Source organism: Babylonia areolata, chromosome 30 (assembly GCF_041734735.1).
Source record: "Babylonia areolata isolate BAREFJ2019XMU chromosome 30, ASM4173473v1, whole genome shotgun sequence".
NCBI lineage: Eukaryota > Metazoa > Mollusca > Gastropoda > Neogastropoda > Buccinidae > Babylonia > Babylonia areolata.
Window position 1 is genome coordinate 14,155,854 of NC_134905.1, and position 27,906 is coordinate 14,183,759.

Here is a 27,906-nt window from a genome sequence, read left to right on the forward strand (position 1 = left end):
CCATGCATGCACACAAATGCCCATTATAATTCCCCTACCTCATTCCCCTGCCCACTCACTCACACACACACACACACACACACACACACACACACACACACACCCTCACACTGTCTCTCACTCTTTCTCATCAAATTAGGGTTTCGTAATGTAATCAAGACGACATATTACATGTTAGGGTCGAACAGTTCCACTAATTAGAATAATGGGAACTCTGCTCTACAAGTAAATCTGACGCTATCACCCAAAACGAAAGAAACACACACACACACACACACACACACACACACACACAAACACGCACTAACACAAACACGCACGCACGCACGCACACACACACACACTACTCCCTGTCCCACCACCCGTCTAATACCACTTTGAAGAGACGTTAAACTAATGAAAGAAAGAAACACACATACACACTCTCTCTCTCTCTCTCTCTCTCTCTCTCTCTCTCTCTCTGTCACACACATACACACACACATTCACTCTCTGTCTCACACACACACAAAAAACAACACCTGACCCCTAAAGCCTTCACCTGAGGTGTCCACCAGTCAGGTAATTGGCTATACCCAGTGCCGCCATTGTCCCGGTTGATCCACACGTGACGAACAAATCATCAAACTGCTCCAGTACCCCCTGTGCAACACACACACACACACACACACACATAAGCACACACACGCACACACACAATGCATACATACATACATTCAAACATACGTTCACATATGCATGATTTTTATTGAAATACCAGCTCCCCCCCCCTTTTGCACACACGCTATACGCACAAACTCACACACACACACACACATACAAGCACTGACACAGACACACAAACACACAATGCATACATATATTCAAACACAGATTCACATGATACATAATTCTTATACACATACCAGCCCCCCTTTGCACACACTTTTTTCTTGTACATACCAGTGTCCCTTTGCACACACGCATAGGTACGCACGCGCATACACACACACACGCACATACATAAACACACACAAACACATACCTACACACATACACACACAACACACTCACGCACGCGCGCGCGCGCACACACACACACACGCACACACACAAACATAAACACACACAAACACATAAGTACGCACACACGTACACACACACACTGTCGACATCTACCTCCTATTATCTATTGCTGCCATTTTGGTGGTGAGTTAATAAACGATCAATTCCAGAATACAGCATCCTTTGTCGTCTCAAAAAGAGATATTCAGTTGTGGTGAAAAACACAAGAACAATACATGAAAATCACAGCCATTCAAACAAAAAGACATAAAATGCTCAGATTGTCAACCTAGAGCAAACCATACAATAATCACAGTAGACCGAAAAGGTGATGGAGTCTCCCGTCGGTCCGACGGATGAGTAGGCAGGCTTATCTGTCGGTGTGTGTCCTCATATGGGAGAAGAGGCCGATTCTGGATGCGCAGCACTTCCCAAAGGTGTTGCAAGGGAAAACATCTCCAGAAGTTGAGCCCTGCTTCCTTCGCTCACGCTTCTCCTTTATGGCCAGCGTTCTCTTGTTTTCAAATATCTTTATGCCACTAGAGCACAGCATCCTCCAGCGAGAGCGGTCAAGAGCATCAGTTTCCCAGGAAGTGATGTCTATGTCACAGGCTTTGAGGTTTGTCTTGCAGGTTCTTCCAAGTTCACGGTAGCCTTCCTTCAGCTGGCCATACAAAAGCATCTTCGGGATCCTGCTGTCTGTCATGTGGACATGCGCAGCGTCACTTCTGCATCAAGGGCTCCGTTGCTGCATAGGGTGCTGCCCAGGTAGCAAAACTTGTCGACTGACTTGATCTGTGTCATTGATCTTGATTGCAGGTGGGGGGGGAGGCACTGGCGTTCTGTGAGCTAGGTGGTTGGTACATGGACTCGGTCTTGCTGAGGCTGATGGTGAGTCCAAAGCGCCTGCAGGAGGTTGAGATCCTGTCCATAAAGAACTGCATGTCCTCATGGGTGTGTGCAGCAAGCGCGCAGTCATCAGCGAAGAGGAACTCTCTCAACAGCGCCTCAAACACCCTGGACCTGGTGTGGAGTCACCACAAGTTGAAAAGTTTGCCATCTGTGCGAAACTGAATGTAGATGTCCCGGTCACAGTCTTGGAAGGCGTCAATCAGCATGGCAGAGAAGAGAATGGAGAACAGTGTGGGTGCCAGGACGCAGCCATGCTTCACTCCATTTACCACAGGGAACGGATCCGTCATGTCAGTATTTTCCTGTACTCTCGCCTGCATGCCATCGTGGAATGACGCAATCAGCTGGATTAGGCTCTCTGGGCAGCCGAACTTTAGGAGGATCTTCCACAGACCATGTTGGTTCACCGTGTCGAAGGCCTTAGTCAGGTCTACAAAGACCATGTGGAGCTCCTTGTTCTGCTCACGGCACCTCTCTTGCATCTGGCATACGGCAAACACCATGTCACATGTTCCCCTGCCTGAGCGGAAGCCACACTGTGCTTCGGGGATGACTGTGTTGGAGACATGGTCAACCAGTCTGTTCAGTATGATGCGGGCGAAGATCTTGCCGGCGATGCAGAGGAGAGATTCCACGGTGGTTATCGCAGGATGTTTTGTCTCCCTTCCGTTTGTAAATGTGGACAATAGAAGCATCCTTGAAATCCTGGGGGACCTCCCCTCTCTCCCAGATAGACTGGAACAGGGCGGTTAGCTTATCTGTCAGCACCTCGCCTCCATACTTGTAGATGTCAGCCTGGATTCCATCTGCTCCTGGTGCTTTTCATGACGTTGTCAGCTTCAGGGCCTTCTGGGTCTCGACCTTGGTGGGAGGGGCAGCTAGCGAGTCACTGACTGGTAGCTGTGGGAGGGCTGCAATTGCCTCGTCAGATACGGATGAGTCCCTGTTGAGGAGGGTGTTGAAGTATTCTGCCCAACGGGCAAGGATGTCTTTCTTGTCTGTCAGGAGGGTGGTCTGGTCCAAGGCTCGGACAGGGGTTGATCCTGTGACTCTCGGCCCATACACAGCTCGGAGACCATCATGGAAGGTCTTCATGTCGTGAGCATCAGCAGCGGACTGAAGCTCTTTGGACTTTCCCACCAGGTGTTCTTCATCTCACGCAGCCTCTTCTGTACGAGTTGCTTTGTTGAGCCTGGTTGCCTGACCAGCACAGGTGACGTTTTTTTATTAGTGAGGAGGAGTTGTGCAATCCCTTCCCCACTCTCTCGCCTACCGACGCTCACAGTCCCACAGGTGCAGATACTGCCACGTGTAGGACGGCCTCGGCAGGTGCAGGTTTTTTCTTCGGAGCTCCGTCTCCTAGGGGGACTTCCAGCCAAGGATAAGAGCTCCCCCTGCCCTTTGGTCATCCTCTTCCGCCTTCACAGCCGTTGGGAAAGGTTTCCTCCTCCGCCTGGTCCGTCGTTGGGAGACTTCACATACCGAAAAGGTATCTTAGAGCAAACGACACACGGATCACCACAGCCATCCACATGCAATAATCACAATAAAAGATACGCAGTGATAAGAAACTCTAAGGACAGCGGGACAGTACAATATATATATTCTTCTTCTTTTTATGGAATCACATAATTATTCATAATTGTTGTTTTTAACAGCTGAACTGACTTTGGAGTAAAAGCTGCATCTGGCTATGTTCTTATACTCTTCTTTACCGAAGAAACGAGAGAAACATCTGATAAACTGGATGGGATTCACGGTAACTAATTATCTTATATTACGTGTCTGAGTATTCGCTTTTTGTCTTTTTCATTCAGAAATAATACATAAACCCCACTGATATTTTCAATGATTCTGTTGAGAGAAGACAAGATTAGTCCGAGAAATAACTCATTGATAATCTTTCCGAGCTTGCAGTATGGGGTCAGACTTAGTATTCCTTATATCTAGGGTCATACGTTTTATTTTTGATACTTTTGAGTTCTAACCAGCTAACAGATTCCAGTAATTCATCCCTGTATCCTGACTCATCTTTATTCAAATAATCACTTTAGTATCATCAGTAAATTCAACCACAGCATTACATTCATCATGAGAAGCACAGTCTTCTGAAAACAACGAATACAACATTGGAAACAAAACACACCCTGGTTGTACTGTATTGTATTGCATTGTTTTGTATTTTTCTTTTTTGTCATAACAGATTTCTCTGTGTGTAATTCGGGCTGCTCTCACTAGGGAGAGCGCGTCGCTGCACTGAGAGCGCCACCCTTTTTTTTGTATTTTTTCCTACGTACAGTTTAATTGTTTTTCCTATCGATGTGGATTTTTCTGCAGAATTTTGCCAGGGACAACCTTTGTTGCCGTGGGTTCTTTTACGTGCGCTATGTGCATGCTGCACACGGGACCTCGATTTATCGTCTCATCCGAATGACTAGCGTCCAGACCACCACTCAAGGTCTAGTGGAGGGGGAGAAAATATTGGCGACTGTACCGTGATTCGAACCAGTGCGCTCCGATTCTCTCGCTTCCAAAGTGGGCGCGTTACCTCCTAGACCATCACTGTTGGGTGTGACAAGAATGCATGTGAATGAGATCAGATCACCAACTTTAACAACTTATGGTTTCCACCCAAGACAATCCAGGAGTTTAAATTTCAGGAAGGTGTCAGAGTGTGCGGCAAGTTCCTTATATGCTACACCATATGTGCTGTAAAAATAAAAATAAAAAAACCCAAAAAAAACCCCACTCCATCTTGCTCTCTACGATCGGCTTCGGATCCACTCTGTTTACGCATACCCAGATTCAAACACTCCACTCTTTCTCTGTCCCTGGACCTTGCATTTGGAATGAGCTTCCTCTTTCGCTTCGTCAGGTCTCCGCACTCAGCTCTTTCAAGTCTGGCCTTAAAACCCATCTCTTCACAAGATAGCCTCCCTTCCCTGCCTCTTCCTCCCTTCCCTGCCTCTTCCTTGTCTTCAGTTTCTTCAGTTTTAGAGTAATCCATGTGTGTGAATGACTGGTGTGAAAGCGCTTTGATTTGTCTCTGCACAAGAGTCAGCACTATATAAATGCTATCATCATCATTATTATTATTATTATTAGCCATAAACAGCTGATTCAGACAGCAAAACTTCTTTCAGTTGCAAATAACGTAGCTTTGATGGTACCATCATGTAAAATGCAGAACTTTAATCAATGAAAAGGATCACACGGAAGCTAAAGTAATGATTAACAACAACAAAAATCTTGCACATAAACTTCTGTAATAAAGTAAACATAACCCACACTTGTGTGAAAGGAAAACGAACAGGCTATCAAATTCTGATAGATAGTTCATGTGATTAACACAATGATTGTATATACACACGTCTTTCAGTTACAGCTCCTGCCTGTGCCACATCCACTCACTTCATACTGGCTTTCAGACAGCATCAAAGAGGTTGACAGTGACCCAGTTGGCCCACATAACAGGGGAGAGGGGGTGGGTGAGCACTGTTCATAATTTCGCCGACAGACGACCATTCATTGATCAATGCGAGCGCGCTTTCCTTCTTTAAAAAAAAAAAAAAAAAACTCATGCTGTACACGAAATTCACGACTTGCACGAAACTGTTCACCACCCTTCATCACGCTCTCCTTCTCCCCCCCACCCCCGTCCCCCCGTGCACTGAAAAAGTGGATGATTTGTATTTGAGATCAATTCTAGGTCAACCACAGAACTGTACTAGACACTGACTCCGCTTTTTTCTTCCTTTGCTGGCTACATCTGGCTCTTCAACCACCCCCCCTATTCCTCCCTCCTCTCTGCAATTCATCGTTCTGACATTCAGTCACGTCAAGCGAACCGCCTGATATGATTTTGCTTCACCAGTGACTCAATTCGTTGTCGTCAGTGACTTTTAATTAAAGTTTCTGCAACATCTGTACACTCTATCGCCACAGTTGCCAGCGCTCCTTATCTGACACCTTCTCCGTATCCCGCCAAGACCGCGGGCCAACGCTCATTCTCTCTCCAGGCCCCGTCCTCGTGGAATGAGCTCCCTCTTTCCCTCCGCAGTTCGGTTTCTCTGTCATCCTTCAAATCTTCTCTTAAAACTACGCTTTTCACATCTTGATTGGCATCTCTGTTTCATTCCTCTCCAGTTTGTGTGTCCCTTCTGCGTGTGCGCGTCTGTTGTGTGCGTGATAAGAGAATGGCAAAATCGTGGTGGAAGTGGTGACTGTCGAATGGCAAAATCGTGGTGGAAGTGGTGACTGTCCCTTGATGCCTGTGCTATTTCGTCCCAGTAACGTAGCGACACAGGGAAAAGAAACCGCTTGTTGAAATACTTATTGCTGTCTTAGTTCGTAAAAAAGTCCATGTATGTAAACACCGATTCTCCTTCTCCTCCTCCACATCACTATCGTCATCACTAGCACCACCAACACCATCGTCGTCTGATCAGCGTGGCCTAAGGAAGAAAGCAACTTGGAATACTTACTTGCTGTCTGAGTTCTTCAAAGTAGTCCATGTATGCAAACACCTATTCTCCTTCTCTACATCACTATCGTCATCACTAGCACCACCAACATCATCGTCGTCTTATCAGCGTGGCCTAAGGAAGAAAGCCACTTGTTGGAATACTTACTTGCTGAGTTCTTCAAAGTAGTCCATGTATGCAAACACCTATTCTCCTTCTCCTCTACATCACTATCGTCATCACTAGCACCACCAGCATCATTCCCGTCTTATCAGCGTGGCCTAGGGAAGAAAGCCACTTGTTGGAATACTTACTTGCTGTCTGAGTTCATAAAAGTAGTCCATGTATGCAAACACCTATTCCCCTTTCCTACATCACTATCGTCATCACTAGCACCAGCATCATTGTCGTCTTATCAGCGTGGCCTAGGGAAGAAAGCCACTTGTTGGAATACTTACTTGCTGAGTTCTTCAAAGTAGTCCATGTATGCAAACACCTATTCCCCTTCTCTACATCACTATCGCCTCAACATCATCATCGTCTTATCAGCATGACCTAAGGAAGAAAGCCACTTGCCAGGATACTTACTTGCTGTCTGAGTTCTTCAAAGTAGTCCATGTATGCAAACACCTATTCTCCTTCTCTACATCACTATCGTCATCACTAGCACCACCAACATCATCGCCGTCTTATCAGCGTGGCCTAAGGAAGAAAGCCACTTGTTGGAATACTTGCTGAGTTCTTCAAAGTAGTCCATGTATGCAAACACCTATTCTCCTTCTCTACATCACTATCGTCATCACTAGCACCACCAGCACCATCGTCGTCTTATCAGCGTGACCTAAGGAAGAAGGCCATTTGTTGGAATACTTACTTGCTTCGTAAAAGTATTTCATGTATGCAAACACCTATTTCCCTTCTCTACATCACTATCGTCATCACTAGCACCACCAGCACCATCGTCGTCTTATCAGCGTGGCCTAGGGAAGAAAGCAACTTGTTGGAATACTTACTTGCTGAGTTCGTAAAAGTAGTCCATGTATGCAAACACCTATTCTCCTTCTCTACATCACTATCGTCATCACTAGCACCACCAACATCATTCCCGTCTTATCAGCGTGGCCTAGGGAAGAAAGCCACTTGTTGGAATACTTACTTGCTGTATGAGTTCTTCAAAGACGTCAATGTAAGCAAACAGACCACACTTGCTGGTTCCTCCGCCAGGGATAATGAAGGACGATTCGCCGCTAGCTGACCTGAAAGGTCAATCAATCAATTAATCAGTCAGCCTACCAACCGATCCTTCAGTCAGTCAGTCAGTCAGTCAGTCAATCGATCGAACTGTCAATTGAATGATAATAAAACAGATAGGTTCGTTGATTGTTTGTGTGTTTGAATTATTGTTTGAATAACTCGGTCATCCAATACGTGTCGTTTTCACATTTACTCGACTGATTTATGTGTGTGTGTGTGTGTGTGTTTAATAGATTATTCATCTATGATCATATGACTGATAGTGATTATCTGACTCAGTTACGGATCATACGATTGATTACATGATCTAATGATGAATATATGATCTTGCAAATATTTCTTGTTTCTTTCTAAATCAAATGCTATTTCAAAATTGTTTTTATATAAAAATATGCAACGTGATATAAAGATTTTTGGAGTTTAAATGCAACCAGCAGCCGAATGGATAAGCACGAGCATTAGAATTTTATTGTTTTGTGTTGTTTTTGATGGAACACACACACGCGAGCCTGCGCTCACACAAACACATGCATAAAGATACACACACAAACACACACACATAAACACATCCATGAATGCACACACAAACGCACACACAAACACACACGCACACACACATACGCGCACGCATACGCACAGATGAACGTACACAAACATAATCACACATAATTGAAGCGTTCATATTCTGAACAAAGCCACAAAAGTGAGCTTTATATTAAGCTGTGGATATCAATGACAGAGCTTAAATACGTTATATCTACCCTCAGCAATAAGAACAACTTTGTCGGTCTTGATTCAATTAGTAACAAAATGTTAAAACATTTACCCGAAAATTGAACTGCTTTCCTTCATCAGGGATGTTGAAATAATGGTACCATACCACAGACATGGAAAGATTATATACATTATTCCAATTCTGTAACAAGGAATACCCATATGTCTTAGAAATAGCTAACAAGTAATAAGTATATGGCAGGGCAGTTTTATACATTGCAGACTGTTTGCTTTCGAGACATAGTTTAGCACACACACAAAAAATGTTTGTTGTGGATGTGGCAAAATAGATCACACAAAACCATATTCTAATTCACTGTCAAAGGATTGTCAGTTTTCCCCAAAATTCAGGTAAAGTGAGTTACTGTTCAGAACAAAACATAAAGGAAATAATGTCCAACCAGTTACTTTTATCAAGAAAATTATTAGTTCTATCACACAGTCCAGTAGGACTGCTTCTATGATGCAACCTCCAGATATTATTGCTTTTGTGTGTGTATCTACCCCCCCCCCCCCCCTTTTTTTGGGGCGGGGGGGGGGGGTTCATGATTTCGTCGTTTTCGTTCAACCTTTCATTGAATATTCCTCTTCCCTTTAACAACCACTCTCTGCCTATCACAGACAGAAACACACACACATGATACGTCTAATATCACCAAAAGTGAACAGACGTCAAATCAAAAAACGAACACACACACACACACACACACACACACACACACGCACATGCATACACATGCACACACACACTCTCTCTCTCACACACACATATTCACACACACACACACACACACACACACACACACACACACACATTCACACACACCTAAACACATAAACACACACATATAAACAAACACACACACACATTCACACACACACAAACACATAAACACACAACACACAACACACACACAGACTCTCTCTCTTTCTCTCTCTCTCTCTCTCACAGACACACACACACACACACACACACACACACACACGTACTGAATTTGCTGGGCCAACTTTTTCATGTCTGCCTCAGGCGTCCTGAAGAGACGGTCAAACGGCGTGACATACATGTGGGCCCCACACAGTCGGCTCAGCAACATGTTGCCATCAGTTTGCAGTTGCTTCACGTCCTGACGCAAGAAATACATATACAGCATATAGCTTAGGCCATCCCCTTAACCCTTTCACGGCCAGTCAATTTAGAGTACAAAATTCCCTTGTGGTATAAACATTGAAAAGATAGTGGCTAAGAGTAGCTGGGAATTCCCCCTGCGATGTATAGAAAATACGGCCTATCCCACCACTGAACATTAAGAGCAGTAGGTTCATGGATAACAGACCAATGAATGGTCACCTTTCAGTGACATGGGTCCTCCACCACGCCTGTGCATAAATGCGAGCTTGGCGGTGAAAGGGTTAAGTGCTTTCAGAAGATCAACTACGCACGGTAAAGATCCTGGAATCCATGTCAGCGTTTGGTGGGTCAGGGAAAACAATAACACACACCCAGCATGCACACCCTCAAAAACGGAGTATGGCTGCCTGCATATACGCCTGTGTGTGTGTGTGTGTGTGTGTGTGTGTGTGTGTGTGTGTGTGTGTGTGTGACTGAAAAGTGATTGAATGACACAGGAAAAGAATTATGACTGCCCAATGGCAATTATCAGTCAGGTCTAGCCTGTTGTGCGAATGACTGTGTTTGTAAAACACTTTGAGCTTGGTCTCTGATCGAGGAAAGTCATTATCTAAGTATCTACATCATTATCAGCACGGCCGGCGCAATAGCCGAGTGGTTAAAGCTTTGGACTTTCAATCTGAGGGTCACGGGTTCGAATCTCGGTAGCGGCGCCTGGTGGGTAAAGGGTGGACATTTTTCCGATCTCCCAGGTGAATATATGTGCAGACTTGCTTTTGCCTGAACCCCCTTCGTGCAGAAGATCAAACACGCGCGTTAAAGATCCCGTAATCCATGTCAGCGTTCGGTGGGTTATTGAAACAAGAACATACCCAGTATGCACACACCCGAAAACGGAGTATGGCTGCCTGCATGGCGGGATTAGATACGGTCATACACGTAAAAACCCACTCGTGTACGAACGAGTGAACGTGGGAGTTTGCAGCCCACGAACGAAGAAGGAGAAGAAGAAGAATGATCATCACCATCTTTCCTAACTATACTTCGCCCGAGGGGGGACCGTTTTGTGGTCCCCTTAACTCTCTCCATACGAACGGCGAAAGAGACGACGTTGACAGCGTTTCACCCCAATTACCATCATCAAAATATCGCAAGAGGAAGGCTCTTATACTGAAGAGTTGAATGTTGACAAAGAATACCACAATTCTTACGACGGAAGCTAAAGGCTGGGTCATTGAGACACCCACTGGACATCCGAGGGGTCTGTGTAGAGGAGAAGAGAGGACTGGCCGTACTGAGTGAGTTAAGCTTTTGGTCTGTGGTTTATCTTTCACTGCTGTGACGCTAAAACTCACTGTCGGGAAACCAGACCTACCTTCCTATAATATACAACTGGATTTTCAGTACAAACGAAAAACATTGCCAAGAACAATGGAATGTGTGCATCAGAGAGACTTCATGAAATGTAGACCTATCGGCAACCAGGACATCATGGGTTATTTCTAAAAGCAGTTACCATGGTACTTGATTCATTACAAGGTAGCCAGGCCTTTTTTTTCTTTTTTCTTTTTCTGTTTGTTAAAACCAAACAATCCATAAAAACCCCAATATACATATCTTTATATCTATATATGTATATGTATATATATATATATACTATACATATATGTGCACATACATACATACACACATATATTTATGTACACACACACACACACACACACACACAATCACACACACACACGCATACACACACACACACACACACACATATATATATATATATATATATACAGAGAGAGAGAGAGTGCCCTTGAGACATGGCATATTCTTAATTTGACTAGGCAGAGTTCAGTTTTCTATCTGTCATGCCATGCAATAGGCTACATTCGGGCATCAACAGACCGTTTTGGCGCAGGTGAGATCATTGTGTAACAGTGGAAAAAGAAAAGTTCGAGAAAGAGAGGAACAGAGAGGAAGAGGAGGAGGACACACACACACACACACACACTCTCTCTCTCTCTCTCTTTCTCTCTCTCTCTCTCACTCACACCCTTTCCTCATACCAAGTTCATGCTGCACTCTACAGGACCTCAGTTTATCGTCTCATCGGAATGACTAACGCCCAGACCACCACTCAAGGTCTAGTGGAGGTGGGAGAGAATAAACATTGGCGACTAGGATTCGAACCAGTGCGCTCATATTCACCCGCTTCCTAGGCGGACGCGCTACCACTCGGTCAACACTCTACTTCTGAGCCAATTGTCACAAGCGTCTTGGGAAAAAAAAAATTTAAAAAAAAGACACGTACCCGACAACAGAAAGTCAGCAACGTCATTCGTTTCCTGCGTCATTCAATCAAGTGACGTTGCAGTGTGTTCCATTTTCTCTTACGCGCTTGACTTATCTTTTCACAGCAGGTTTCACTTCGCAAAGCCACAGATAATAATGTATGCATAAAAAAAAAATGCATACATTTACTGAATTGGATGAGGGTGAGACGTTGAACCGCAAGTACATCAATTAGTTCCATCCCACGAAAATCAGAGTCGAAAATGTGAGTAGGAATGTAAGCCTACTGAATATTTCTGTGAACACTACTAATATATATATATATATATATTTTTTTTTTTTTGTCTGGGACGCCAGACAAAACAATGCATGCACACACACGGACACACACGCAACACACACATACAGTTGTTACACTCTGAATCATAATGTAATAGTATCTTATCCACATGTTTTTCTTTTTACATAATATTTGATGTGTGCATGGTGATAAGTGAAGGGTGTGTCAGTTTTTTTTGTTTTGGTTTTTTTGTTGGGTTTTTTGTGTGTGTTTTTTTGTTGTTGTTTGATTTTTGCTGACGGGCATTTTATTTTAAGTGAGCCTAAAGAAAATTTTCTGTTTTTGGTTGAAGCAGATAATAAAGTATTTTAAATTGAATCTTCAGTCTCCAATGTCGCCCCATAAAACTGTTCAGAAACACGTGCCCGATGCTGATTCTTCTTTTCTTCGTTCGTGGGCTGCAGCTCCCACGTTCACTCGTATGTTCACGAGTGGGCTTTTACGTGTATGACCGATTTTACACCGCGCCATGTAGGCGGCCATACTCCGTTTCCAGGGCTATGCATGCTGGGTATGTTCTTTTTCTTTTTTCTTTTTTTTCTGTCCCATCATCTGCACCGTTTTCAGTGGCATTACTCCCACGCCGCTCATTTAGATTCCCCCATACACGGCCACACCCGGGTTCGTCCGTCGTAGTTCCAGCGTCGGCAGTCCACAGGGTACCATCGATGTTAGGTCGCCAGGAGGCCACACACCAGAGGAGACCCTGCACTGCTGCTGAGTCACTTCGGTGGTGTTCAGTGGTGCCTGTTCTGTTTTAACGTACTTAGGACACCACCTACTAAGCCCCCTGCTAACGACAATAATGGCTTAGTCGCAGAGCCAGACTGAGTGAGCGTCCCTCCCAGAGTGGAGACCGCCACAAAGTCGCTCAAACAACAGCCCTCCATGAATCTGCCGACACTGACGACATTGACAGGACTCACCCCAAGCACGGAAGTGGAGGGGTATCGAAACTGAGGTCACCATGAGAGCAGGGCATGAAAGGCCACAGACTTTGAGACTTTTGTTTCTGTTGATGACGATGAAGGAGGAGGAGGATGACGATGATGATGACGATGTTGCTATGGAGGTCCATTTTGGTTTGGGACTGCGTGACAAGGCAGTACTCTACGCTTCCTGTCATAATGATATCCCGGCGTTAACCAGGCCCGAGAGATACAGACACTTGCAGTGTTGGTCAGGTAATTTGAGCAACACACCCAAAGACGCATCCTTGAAGTGGATGACACTCGACTGTGTGGTCCCAGTCTCCCCATTTAAGCCCACAGCACACTCAACTCTGGGTAGGAGCCGGCCACGGGCCGAAAAACCTACCTCCGCTGGGATTCGAACCCGCGTCCTTCCAGCCGTCAGTCCACGACGCTAACCACTTCGCCACGGCGGCTGGTTGCTGGGTATGTTCTTGTTTCCGTAACCCACCCAACGTTGACATGGATTACAGGATCTTTAACGTGCGAATTTGATCTTCTGCTTGCTGTATACACATGAAGGGGGTTCTTGCACTAGCTGGTCTGCACAAATGTTGACGAATGCTGATAAAATTCGCGTTTTTTTGTTGTTGTTGTTGTTGTTTTCATTTTGTCTTTGTTTCATGTCACCGTAGGAATGTGGTTGAGCATGCGCACTAGTGTATCTGAATGAATGTTGGAGAATGAGGAGGTGGGGTGGGTTTTGGGGTATGGGTTGAGGAGTATCAGTATCAGTATCAGTAGCTCAAGGAGGCGTCACTGCGTTCGGACAAATCTATATACGCGACACCACATCTGCCAAGCAGATGCCTGACCAGCAGCGTAACCCAACGCGCTTAATCAGGCCTTCAGAAAAAAAATTAAAAAATTAAAAAAAACACAAACCAAAAATTAAAGAAAAAAAATTAAGTAAAAACAAATAAGTAAATAAATAAAGAGGTAATAGATAAATACATAAAAACAACTACTACTACTAATAATAATACTATTTATAAAGCGCAAAAACCTGATGAAGTCAACTATAAGCATACAAAAAAAAAAAAATAATAAAAAAAATAAATAAATAAATAAATAAATACAGGAGCATTGTTTGTACACCGGCATATGTGTGGGTGTGGGTGATTTATAGATTACATTGATTTTTATCTTGATCGACTGCGGTATTATATGTTATGTTATGTTGTGTGTGTGTGTGTGAGCGCGCGCGCATTTGACTGATATGTATTGTTGCAAAGAGAATCATCTGGACCTGAATGTTGTTCAAACAAAAGAAATGTTGACAGATTTTCCAAAAGACACAATAGTGGAGTGATGGCCTAGAGGTAACGCGTCCGCCTAGGAAGCGAGAGAATCTGAGGGCGCTGGTTCGAATCACGGCTCAGCCGCCGATATTTTCTCCCCCTCCATTAGACCTTGAGTGGTGGTCTGGACGCTAGTCATTCGGATGAGACGATAAACCGAGGTCCCGTGTGCAGCATGCACTTAGCGCACGTAAAAGAACCCACGGCAACAAAAGGGTTGTTCCTGGCAAAATTCTGTAGAAAAATCCACTGCGTCAGGAAAAACAAATAAAACTGCAAGCAGGAAAAAATACCAAAAAATGGGTGGAGCTGTAGTGTAGCGACGCGCTCTCCCTGGGGAGAGCGGCCCGAATTTCACACAGAGAAATCTGTTGTGATAAAAAGAAATACAAATACAAAATACCCTGTGACTGATGTGACAGATACACATACACATGCGCGTACACACACACACACACACACACACACACACACACACACACACACACTCACATCACACGGTACACCCCTGTCCTCCATCCCTTCACCCAGCACCCTGCCCCCACCACACACCCTAGCCCTCCCCCTTCACCCCCACCCCACACACACCCTAGTCATCCCCCATCACACACACACACACACACCCTAGCCATGCCCCCTCACGCCCCCCAAACCCTATCCCCCCTCACCCCCCTCACACCCACACACCCTAGCCACCACTTCACCCCCCACACACACCCTAGCCACCCTCCCTACCCCCCCACACACCCTAGCCACCCTCCCTCACCCCCAACACACACCCTAGCCACCCTCACACCTCCCCACACCCTAGCCACCCTCCCTCACACCTTCCCACACCCTAGCCGCCCTTCCTCACCCCCCCCCACACACACACCCTAGCCACCCTCCCTCACATCTCCCCACACACCTTAGCCCCCCCCCCTTCCCCACACACCCTAGCCCCTTCCTCACCCCCCACACACACACACACGCACACACACCCTAGCCCCCCTCAACCCCCCACCCACACACACTCTAGCCCCCCACCCCCTCCCCACACACCCTAGCCCCTACCTCACCCCCCCCCCACACACACACACACACCATAGGCCCACCCTCACCCCCTCCACACACACACACACACACATACATACCGTGACGTCGGAAGACAGAAAGAGATGAGGGGTCAGACCCAGCTGTCTCGCACACAGGGCAACAGTTCGACAGTGATTGGACAGTAGCTTTCCAGACGTAATCACGTGACGACAGCCTTGATGGAGGGCATTGGCCAATATAAATTCCAGTTTTCTGACCTGGAATTTACATGTAGTAGTCGTAGTAGTAGGACCTGGCATTTTTGCCTTTAGGCCTCGCGTTACCAAATTTTGGATCGCAGTCCAGAAAGTTCTTAAAACAGTTAGTATCTTTCGCAAGTTTAACTGAAGGTGGTAGTGAGTTTCACATGTTATCAACACGAATAGAAAAGTTCCATTTTCTTTTGTTGGTGTATCAGAGGTCAAAAGGAAGAAATATATGTTTATCGATCACTGAATTCTTCTTCTTGTAGATCATGCGTAGGAAAGTGTGTGCGTGTGTGGGGGGTGTGGGGGGTGGGGATGGGGGTAGGTGGGTGGGTAACGTGAGAGGTGGGGAATGTGTGTGTGTGCGTGTGTGTGTGTGCGTGCGTACGTGTCTGTGTGTTCATTTACATGTATTTGCTTGTTAATTTATTTATTATTATTATTATCATAGTCGTTTTTAACATTTCACTTTAGTTCTTCGTTTATTTGCTTACTTATATATCTTTAATAGATTTATTTACTTATTTATTCTAATTCTTGTATTCATTAATTAGATGACTTATCTATTTATTTGTTCATGTGTCTTTTATATTCTTTTTTGTTCAGGTCTGGCCTTAAAACCCAACTCTTCCCAAAACAGCCTCCCTCCCTTCCCTGCTTCTTCGGACAGACACGGACTCGGACATTGTTATATTATTGCCATTGACAATACTATCCGTTGGCAAGGGGGACAATGTATGAACAAAAGAATAACGACAGTTTAGAGAGAAATTGACACATTGCTAAGAGTAAAAAGAAAATCTACGACACATTGCTAAGAGTAAAAAGAAAATCAACGACAAACAACAACAACAACAGTAACATCAACAAAATCATAAAATACAACATATTGTTCAGATTAAAAAGGAAAATAAAAAAGCTTGACCATCCAACTTTCTACAAAGTCATTAAAATTATAAACTGTGGAACTGGCATCAGGGAAACTTTTTTTTTTTTTTTTTTTTTTTTTTCGATAACTATAAGGCTCCCGAAGATTATTTCTTTTTCCGACAATCCCTACCTAGTGCGATAAATTTCGTTAGTGATCTTATTCTTACTTCATCATCTATTGTAATGGTGAGGTTCATGTACTCAAAGTCTTCACCGTTGAAAATTAAGCATTTCTTTCGAATTTCTTCATAATACTTACACATAAAAAGGAAATGAGTTTCATCTTCAACTGAAGCACCACACATAGGACAAGGGGACCGTGCGAACGTGTCAGCAGAGAACCAGAGGGACACAGAGAGAGAGAGAGAGAGAGAGAGAAGAAAGTCTTTCAGAGATGTTGAGCCTGTCCTACTCATGTGCAAATCTTTTAAGCGTCCTCTGAACTCTCCTTTCATGATAAACAAATAGAGTAGGTATGCCTAATTGTGAACGATCCAGTCAAAGCGACCAGCTCAACGTGTGCTCTGTAAAGATAACATGTCCTACGATAGTCAAACGCAGTTCTTTTGTTTTTCGAGGCTTTCTCCGATTGGTTGCACCAGGAAAAGTTTGTCTACTCGTTCTTTTCAACGTTTTGTCGAACGTTTGAAATAGCAGGGGTGCCTGAGGGTAAATGCGGGCAAGACTAATTGCGAACGATTGATTTGGGTTCATGTTGACAATTAAAACATAAGCAGGTCTTTAACTCATTAGACATAACGTATTATCAGAACATCGCACCAGACTGTTGTATTGTTGGTTTTGATCACACATGCACACAAACACACAAACAAACATTTAAACACACACACCCCACACCGAACACAAACACACGCTTTTGAGAGTACTCAGTAACTGTGCAGCGTCGTTCGCAAATAGACTCGCGTCAAAATATCTTATGGTCCAATTGCAAACGACACTATTTTGCAGATTCCTGTCAAAACTGACATTCCGATCTGTCACCAATATAGTTTCTTAAATTCTCCCAGGTGTAGTAATGCGCATTCAACATATCCGATTAAAACAACTATTTTAAACTGTGTCAAAGTTCAAGTCCTACAACTTGCTTTCGTTGACTTTAGGATTTTGAGAGCACGTTTGTGACCTTGGTTGGTAGTGGTGCCTGAAGAGAAGAAAGAGCGCGGAAACAGCCAGAAATAGCTGATGTTTGACTGGTTCTTAGAAGTGGATACTCATTAAGGTATTAGAAAAAGGTCGAGGCTACCGTAAAATTGTGAACTGCAACCGTTAAGAACGCTTAAAAGTGGGGCGATACACGAATCGTTCGCAATTACACGCTGTTCGCAATAACCCATGCCTACTCTAATTTTAAATAAATTGGACTTGTCTTTGTAGTACTGTGCGAATATTTAATGCTACAAATTTCGTCCTGTAATTTCAGTACCCTTCCTTTTTGTACATATTGCGCATGCGTGGACATAACATATAATCTAAAAATATGTGACATTGCATGAATTACGTCCAGTTTGTCACGTTTTTCCATCCTAAATATGGGAAACACTTAACCCTAATTTTTTTCTGAAATGTCAGGCATGTATGATAAAAGCTGCTATCGCAAATAATCTCTGCCTGCAATGTGACAGTGCGTAACTATTTTTTGTTTTATTCATACAGACACGGACACAGACACACGCACACACACGTCTCTCTCTCTCTCTCTCTCTCTCTCTCTCTCTATATATATATATATATATATATATATATGTGTGTGTGTGTGTGTGTGTGTGTGCGTGCGCGCGTGTGTGTTGGTATATGGGTGTCCGTAAAGGTGCTGCATATCAAAAAGTGGTTAAAAAAAAAAATCAGTATGTTTGTGTATCGAACCTTCAAACTTAGATCGACAGCATGCTCATAGATTGTTGTATGTGGGTGTGTATGAATGCGTCTGCATTGATTCGAGCATTTTTAACGCTTACTGGAATAATTTCATACGCTCCTTTTCAGAAAGGGGACTTGGCCTTTCAAGAATAAACAATTCATTCATCCATTTATTCATTCATTCATCCCCCCTCTCTCTCTCTCACACACACACACTCTCTCTCTCTGTGACTCTCTGTCTCTGCATGTCTGTCTCTCCCTCTCTCTTTCTGTTTGTCTGTACCCGACAAAGCACAGCCTGTGAGGTATGTCTGTCTGTCTGTCTCTCCTCTCTCTGCTGCTTGCGACATGGTAGAGGTACTTTCTTTCCGTCTTCAACAAACATGTTCCCTTGAGGACTAAACGCGTTAGACATGCTGATAAGGCCCCGTGGTTGACAGAAGATATAAATATTGAAATAAAGGCTCGAGAACTATTATTAAAAACTACAGAAAAAGATGAGAAATTTAGGAAACAGAGAAATAAAGTAACATCAATGAAACGGGCTGCCAAAAAGAAATATTTTAGTGATTTGATAATGATTATCTAAAAGAGATACAAAATCAATTTGGAAAGCTATCAACCAACTGTCTGGGGGTGTGGGGGGGGGGTTACATTTACTCCTTCTGGGAAAGAGATGTCAGCTGAAAATCTAAATATACACTTCACGACTGTCGCAGAAAGAACTGTCGGGGTTGGTAACACCGAGTCCAATGACTTACAATTGCTTAAATGTTTTTGTAACACTGAAAGAATACATTCTAACTTTCAGCTAGCATACATTAGTGTACATGATGCTTTCAAAGAATTATGCTCATTAAAACAGTCCAGATCCTGAGGTTTGGATGGTATCGATAGTAATTTTTTGAAGATAGCAGCACCTATCATCTCTGAACACATCACGTATATCTGTAACCTCTGCATCGAAAAACGCTCCTATCCAAATGCTTCTAAAAATGCTAAAGTTTTACCTGTCTTTAAACATGGTGATCCATCTGACCCTACTAACTATAGACCTATATCAATATTGTCCACATTATCCAAACCTCTCGAAAAACATATCAAACTAAATCTTCAGTCACATTTCGACAAATATGATTTATTTGACTCCAGTCAAAGCTGTTTTAGAAAGAATTATTCCTGTCATACTGCACTGACTAATCTTGTGGAGGAATGGCATTTAAACATTAATGATAACTTATTTACTGGGTCTGTTTTTGTCGATTGTGCGAAAGACTTCGATATAATAGATCAAAACCTACTTTCGAAAACGTTAGTCATGTATGGCTTAACATCTGATTCAGTTGAACTGATATCTTCTTTTCTTGAAAGTAGGAATCAAGTGGTTATCCATCCTTAAAAATGCCCCCTCTTATGCCAGTTAATTATGGTATTCGTCAGGGATTATTAGTTTTATTTTCAATTTATATAGATGATCTTCCACTTCACGTTTCATCCTCTTGTGAACTTTTCACTGATGATACTACATTCCATCATAAAGACACAGATGCCAATACAGTATGCACTAAGTTGCAGAACGAGATTGACAAACTTATAAACTGGACTGAAATGAACCACGTGGCAATTCACCAACAGAAGTCCAAATTTATGTTAATCACAACCAGACAAAGTCGACAAACTATCAAATTCAAAATAAAAGGGCTCAAGATACTTGACAATGATTTGCTGGAAGTTAGTTCTTATAGACTGCTAGGTCTTACACTTGACAATAACCCTTTCCCGTCTGATCATATCACTATTTTATGCAAGAATCTATCGAAAAAAGTATTTCAGCTCAATAGAATTAACCATTTCCTTAATCAACATACCCGTAAATTATATTTTCATGCATATATCCAACCTGATATTGACTATGCATCAACATGCTGGGACGAGGCTAGTAAAAATTGCTAAAAACCTTGAAAGCATATACAGACGTTCCCTTAAGCTCATTCTCCTTAAATCTTCTAGCAATGACTGTGTTGAACTAAATATTCTCCCCTTTCATCTCAAATGTCGCTTTAACAAGGGTGTTTTTATGTACAAAAATATGAAGAAATTTGCACCGCCCTATCCTTATAGGAAATTCCCGGAAAAAATCATTCGTAGCAAGAGTACCATTTTTACCCCTCGTCCCAGAACTAACCTTTTCATGTCCTCTCTCACTTATTCTGGTGGTAAACTGTGGAATGAAATCCCCGAGTATCTTAGAAATAGATCTACCATAGCATCTTTCAAAAAAGCGTATCAAAAATATCTGACGCAACAAATGTAATTAGTACCAGCAAAATCAAAGCATATTATGAGATCTTAGTAAGCCAACATAAATTGTTTAATTGTTCTCCAACAGTGTGTGAGCAGTGGAAAAGGCGCAGTGTAAGTACGCGTGTGCATGTCTATGTGCTTGTGTGTTCGAGTACATTTGTATGATGCCTGTGTGTGCATACACATGTGTGTGTTTGAAGATTTTCATGTGGCAATTTTTGGTATGATTTTCATGATGTTTCCTTAATTGTAATCCATGATTCATTAATCTATGTATCTATTATCGTCTATTTGATTGTTCTATGTCAGTTATTTGTTCACTCTTATTTCATTTATCATATTGTGCGTATGTATGCGCATGCGTGTGTGAGGGCATGGTGTAAAGAAGCTTCCAGTTTATCCATTCTACCCTCAATAAAACATCATTTTGTCATTGTCATAGTCATAGTCACTCTCTCTCTCTCTCTCTCTCTCTCTCTCTCTCTCTCTCTCTCTCTCTCTCTCTGACCTTGTTACCCGACAAAGCACAGCCAGTGAGATCATCCCGTTTCACACTGACAGTGAAGTCTTCAGGTACCCCGGGTACTTTCCAGGGGTGGATAGGGGTGTTGGTCATGGCCAGCTGCACACGGACACACAATTACTGTTTGAATCCAATCAGTCAATCAATCCATCAATAAATCCATCAACCAATCAATCACCAATACTCTATCAATCCACATGGAAATTCATTTGTGCAGACACCGGCTCAATATAAAAACACGCACGTCAAACAATAAGGCACACGATGAGAAACGATTAATTAAAACTAGTGAGGACAATATATATATATTTTTTTTCTTTTTATACCTCAGTATGTACTAATAACGCGTCCTGAAAATAAATCCACATATATCAGTAAAATGCACACACACACACACACACACACACACACACACACACACACACACATTCAATCACTCACACACACACACACACACACACACACACACACTGGGTTTTTTTTATTATTATTATTTGAATTGACAACGAAAATTCACTCTAAACAGGATTCACACACAGACACACGCAAAGCTCTCGTGCGACATCCCATGATGACTGATTACATCCGACACTGGGGCCGCATACAGCACGAAAAGAACAGGACCTAGGACAAAATAGAAGAACAAGAAGAAGAAAGAAAGAAAGTAACACTCACATGCACTTTCTTTTTCGGAATGTAGCTGAGTGTAGCAGACGAAGAAGAATAAAGAAAGAAACAGTCAATTTCACTTTCTTTTTTGGAATGTACCTGAGTGTAGCAGACGAAGAAGAATAAAGAAAGAAACAGTCACATTCACTTTCTTTTTTGGAATGTAGCTGAGTGTAGCAGACAAAGAAGACAGAAAGAAAGAAACAGTCACATGCACTTTCTTTTTCAGAATGTAGCTGAGTGTAGCAGACGAAGAAGAAAGAAAGAAAGGAAGAGAAAGAAAGAAAGAAAAAAGGAACACTCACATGCACTTTCTTTTCTGGAATGTAGCTGAGTGTAGCAGCCCACTCCGGTGGATGATACGTTTCGATCTTTCCCAACATGGTGCTTTGAAGAGAACAACCTCAGCCCTCCTAGCTGCATCCACACACACTGGTAGAGTGGATTTTGCCCGGACGAAGGAATGCCTACACAAAACGTATTCAGATTCGGACAAAGGAATGGAATAGCATTCTCCGAAAGTTAAGTTCCATCATGCGCTGTATACGTGATTTTGTGATCAGCCAAGCAGAGTGCGCTATTCAGAGTGCGACCGGTCGTCTGCTCGCGTGCCAGCCTGTTAGCAAAGCGGGCTCTTCTCATAATGTTGTGAAACGAACAAGGCAGTGAGGGCAACGTTTTAGTGTTGCTGAAGTACTTGAAATGCTACAAACTGAAGGGTCGGACATTGACTACACCACCTGTCAGTGGCAGTGACAGACCTTCATGTTCAAAAAAGAAATAGGACAGGCCTGACCATCCAGAAAAGTGGACTTTTCTGAATTACAATGTAGAAAATTTGTATGATAAATTGAATGATATTCCCTTTATTAATTATGTAAATACGTTTGATTTTATATGTCTGACAGAAACATTCATCGATTCTTTGTTTGATTATAGTAGGATATTTACAGAATATGTTAAAATCAGTGCCCCTGCAAAAAAACTTTCTGGAGGTGTGCTGTTGTTGGTCAGAAGGTGTTTGCAGAAGTTTGTAAAAGAAATAAAACTGGATATTAACAATGCTGTTGCAGTTAAAATTGATAAGTGTGTTTTTAATGTAGATAAAGATGTAATAGTGATAGCATGTTATGTTGCCCCAGAAGGTAGTCCATTGTACAATTTAACTGATTTAAAAGATGGTATACTGATCTTAGAAGAATGTTTGCTGCAAACTAATCAGAGAGATAATGTTTACTTCATGGTTTGTGGTGACTTGAATTCAAGGACAGGGTGTCAACAGCCTAAGATGGAAGACATGAACAATTATGAACCTGGTGTTGATTGTGATGACATTGAGGGAGAAAGATATAAACGTTGTTCTAAAGATGAAGTTGTAAATAATTTTGGAAAATCTTTGTTTGATTTTTGTTTTCTGCTTGAGATGGTTATTGTGAATGGTTGTACTAATGGTGATGAGAATGGTGATTTCACATATGTGTCTACCCATGGTTGCAGTGTAATTGATTATTTTATTGTTTCTGAAAATTTGTTCAAGAATTGTAATCTGCGTGTTGGGGATTGTTTAAACTCCTGGCATTTACCTGTTGAAATGGAATGGGAAAATATCTTTGGTAAAAAGAAAACATGCACATCAACACAACAGAGTGAAGAAAGAATAGTTTGGTCAGAAGAGAATGCACACACATATAAAAACGAGCTTGATTCTGAGGAATTTAATGAATGTATGACTAAAGCATACCAGATGTTAGATGTTGATATAGATAAGTGTATAGACATTTTTGTTGGTGCATTATATGGGGCTGCAGCATGTATGGTTCGTGTAGTGGGAAAAGGAAAGAAGCAGTTTAACAACTGGTTTGATAATGAATGTAAACAGAAGAAAGGGGTTGTCAAAACACTTCTTAAAAGATTTCAAAGATGTAAAACTAAAATAAATCAAAATGAACACAGAGAAAATTATGTAAAGGCAAGGACAGAATATATCACTTTAAGAAGATCAAAGAAACGTGAATATGAAGAAAAAAGTTACAAGAGCTAAAAGATTCTATCAAAGACCCAAAATCATTCTGGTCAACAGTTAAATCAGTAAACAGAAAAGCTTTTGTATACACAGAAATTAGTTTGCAGCAATGGTACAATCACTTTTTTGCTGTCTTTAATTCATTTGAAAATATGGCTCGGGAGGAAACTGTAGCAGATGAAAATAACTATTCAGAGTCAGAGCCTCTCTCTGACAGTCAAATATCTAGAGAAGAGGTCATTGCCAGTATAAAACATCTAAAGGCAGGTAAAAGTGCCGGACCAGATAGGATAGTCAGTGAAATGCTTACTCATGCCAACTCAGTTGTGATTGATTTTCTGGTTGTTTTATTCAACAGGTTATTCGAAAATGGGTCTTTTCCTGCAGAGTGGGCAAAATCTGTCATAGTCCCGATACATAAAAAGGGAGATACTGACAATCCTGATAATTATAGAGGAGTAGCTCTCACAAGTATAATTAGTAAGGTATACACTCATATTTTAAACAGATTAACAAAATGGGCAGAAAGGGAAGAAAAGATAATCGAGGAACAAGCAGGTTTTAGGGCGGGGTATAGCACTGTAGACCATATATTTACTCTATATGCATTAGTACAAAAATACTTACTGAAAAACACTAAACTGTATGTAGCATTTGTTGATTTCAGGAAGGCTTTTGATTCGGTAAATAGAAATGTATTGTGGGATGTATTACGTAAAAAATGGCATTAATGGGAAATTGTATAAAGCTGTTAGAAGTGTGTATGATTCAGTATTGGCTTGTGTACGTGATAAAGGTACTTATACTGATTATTTTGAATGCCCACGTGGAGTAAAACAAGGTTGTCTGCTTAGTCCCCTGATGTTTTCATTTTTTATAAACGAATTAGCAGTGGAACTGTCACAGAAAGGTAAACATGGCATTCAAATGATCCCAGGAGCAATAGAAATTTTTCTATTATTATTTGCAGATGATGTTATTCTTCTATCAGATACAGTCACTGGATTACAAAATCAACTAAATGTGTTAAAACAGCAAGCTGATCGATTGTGCCTGTCAGTTAATCTAGATAAAACAAATGTAATGGTATTCCGAATGGGAGGGCATCTATGTGCTTATGAAAAATGGTTTTATGGAAATGTAGATGTAAAGGTAACAAACTCTTACAAATACTTAGGACTTTATTTTACAACGAAACTAAGTTTGAAGCATGCTTGGGAGGAATCATATAGAAAAGGGAAGAAGGGTGTCATAGAAATAATCAGATCGCTTAGAAAGTTAAATTGCATTGATCTTTGTATATTTTGGAAATTATTTGATACGCAGATTGAGCCTATGCTGACTTACGGGGCAGAAGTTTGGGGTCTTAACAACAATAAGGATATAGAAAAAGTACACACATTTGCTATTAAGCGTTTCCTTGGTGCTCCACTTCATTCATCAAATAAAATTCTATACGGGGAGACAGGCAGATACCCACTTCATTTAAGAACATTTGTAAAATGTATTAAATACTGGATTAAGGTAACACGTTTACCAGTATCAAGGCTATGTAGACAAGCCTATGAAATGATGTTGGTACAAGAGGAAGCAGGGAAGCAAAACTGGGCATACTTTGTTAAGAAGGCATTAATAGAAAATGGATTTGGAATTGTGTGGTTGTGCCAGGGCGTAGGGTATGAAAATGGATTTATTTCTGAACTTAAAGATAGACTGATTGCATCATACAAACAAAACTGGCATGCACAAATTGAATGCAAAGAAAAATATACTTGGTTCTTTTCATTCAAAAGTATATTCCAAACAGAAAAATTTATTATGATAATATCAAACAGGTGGCACAGAACAAACCTAGCTAAATTTAGACTAAGAACACTTGGCTTTAATGCCAATAAAAGATGGTTTGAAACTGGCACAGTAACACAGCCTCCCTGTCCAATATGTAACTCAGCTACTGATGATGAAAACCATTTTGTGTTTCAGTGCAAATCTTATGATTTTATTCGTAAAAAATGTATTCTTTTTGAAAAGGATGTAGTAAGAAGAGAAGATATGACAATGCTGCTCAGATCGAATGATGAAGACATCATAAAATCATTTGCTAAATATATTTCAGAAGTATGGGATTTTCGAAAGAAAATAATAAACAGAAGTTTAGATGTACAAATATGAGTAAAGCAAAATTCATGTATTCACTTATGGGGAAAAAAAACTATTATAGGACATATTATTTGATGATAATTTGATAGATACACATGATTGTGTGCATGATTGTATACAAAAATATTTATTCATTTTGGATGGTCGAGGTGACCGAAGTGATCAGTTGATTTATGTTGTCCCATTGTCGGTATATACATTATTTGTATGTGTTATGAGAATGTTGATTTATGTTATGTTTCCTTGTTTGATCTTGTGTTTCCTGATAATGTATTGTTCCCCCCTGTCACAAGGACTGTACAGTCAATGACAGTAAAACATCAAAGCGTCAAAGCGTCTCTCTCTCTCTCTCTCAGGAGTGGGTGGAAGAAAATGATATCACAGGTGATTTTCAAGCTGGGTTTAAAAGGGGATACTCTACAGTCGACCACATGTTCACTTTGTTAGCCCTTGTTCAAAAACAATTTTCATTCAATCGTAAACTATATGTAGCGTTTATAGACTTTGAAAAGGCTTTTGATTCCATAAACAGAAACCTCCTCTGGCAAGTTCTCTTTAAAAAATGGTATAACAGGTAAACTGTATAGATGCGTTAGAAGTATGTATGATGTTGTCAAAGCAAGAGTACGGTGTGACGCTAGATTGACCGATTACATTTCATGTACATGTGGAGTCACACAAGATGATGCATGTAGCCCAATTCTTTTTTCTTTGTTTATAAATGAACTAGCAATAGAGGTAATTAATAATGGTAGGCATGGTGCCATGTGTTCACTTGATGCATTTGAATTGTTTATTCTTTCGTTGGCTGATGATGTTGTTTTGATTTCAGAGACTGTTGTAGGATTACAAACACAACTGAATAGTCTACAGCGTGCAGCTGCATCTCTACAGTTAAAAGTAAATATGTCTAAAAGCAATATTATTGTATTTCGGAAGGGTGGATATTTAAGTGTAAGAGAACGGTGGTTTTATGATGGTGAGACGATGCCTGTTGTTAACGTTTATAAGTATCTAGGAATCCTGTTTTCTACCCGTTTGAGTTTTGTTTCTGCATGCAAGGAACTAGAAAGTAAAGCAAAAAATGCTTTGATCCGTGTTATGAAAAGGTTATATACTTTGAACAATAATTCATTCCACTTGTTTATTAAGCTGTTTGATTGTCAAATACAACCTATAGTACAATATGGATATGAGATATGGGGTCTAGATAATGCTGTTTTACATTGTGAGTCTGTCCATTTATTGGCTTTGAAGAAATTTTTAGGAGCTGATATGCGAACACCGAATGATCTAGTCTATGGCGAAACAAATCGCTACCCAATATATGTAAACTCTGCTGTAAATTGTATTCGATATTGGCTTAAACTGTTGCAAATTGGGGATAATAGAATACCATATAAAGCCTATAAGATATTACATGATTTAGATAGAAAGGGAAAAAATAACTGGGTAACGAAAGTTCGTCTTTGTCTGTTCGAATATGGATTTGGCTTTATGTGGATGGAACAGGGTGTTGGTAGCGTTAATAGCTTTATATTTGTTTTTCGCCAAAGGCTTATTGATTGTAGATGGCAAACATGGTATAGTCACATTTGTACTAGTGATAGATTTGACATGTATAGAACATTCTGTAATATACCTGATTTGAAATCTTAT

General features: G+C 41.6%; 1 protein-coding gene across 1 annotated transcript in view; it reads right to left on the reverse strand.

The window, feature by feature from the left end:
- The window catches only part of LOC143275526 (uncharacterized), a 46,726-nt gene that overhangs the window by 13,964 nt on the left and 4,856 nt on the right, over positions 1-27,906 (reverse strand). The window contains exons 2-7 of the mRNA XM_076579705.1: positions 22,370-22,531; positions 21,381-21,494; positions 15,614-15,772; positions 9,438-9,571; positions 7,576-7,675; positions 542-642 (exon numbers count right to left, since the gene is read on the reverse strand). Of these exons, the coding sequence (XP_076435820.1) occupies positions 542-642; positions 7,576-7,675; positions 9,438-9,571; positions 15,614-15,772; positions 21,381-21,494; positions 22,370-22,447 (686 nt within the window). The 5' untranslated portion in view covers positions 22,448-22,531. The remainder of the gene's footprint in view (positions 1-541; positions 643-7,575; positions 7,676-9,437; positions 9,572-15,613; positions 15,773-21,380; positions 21,495-22,369; positions 22,532-27,906) is intronic.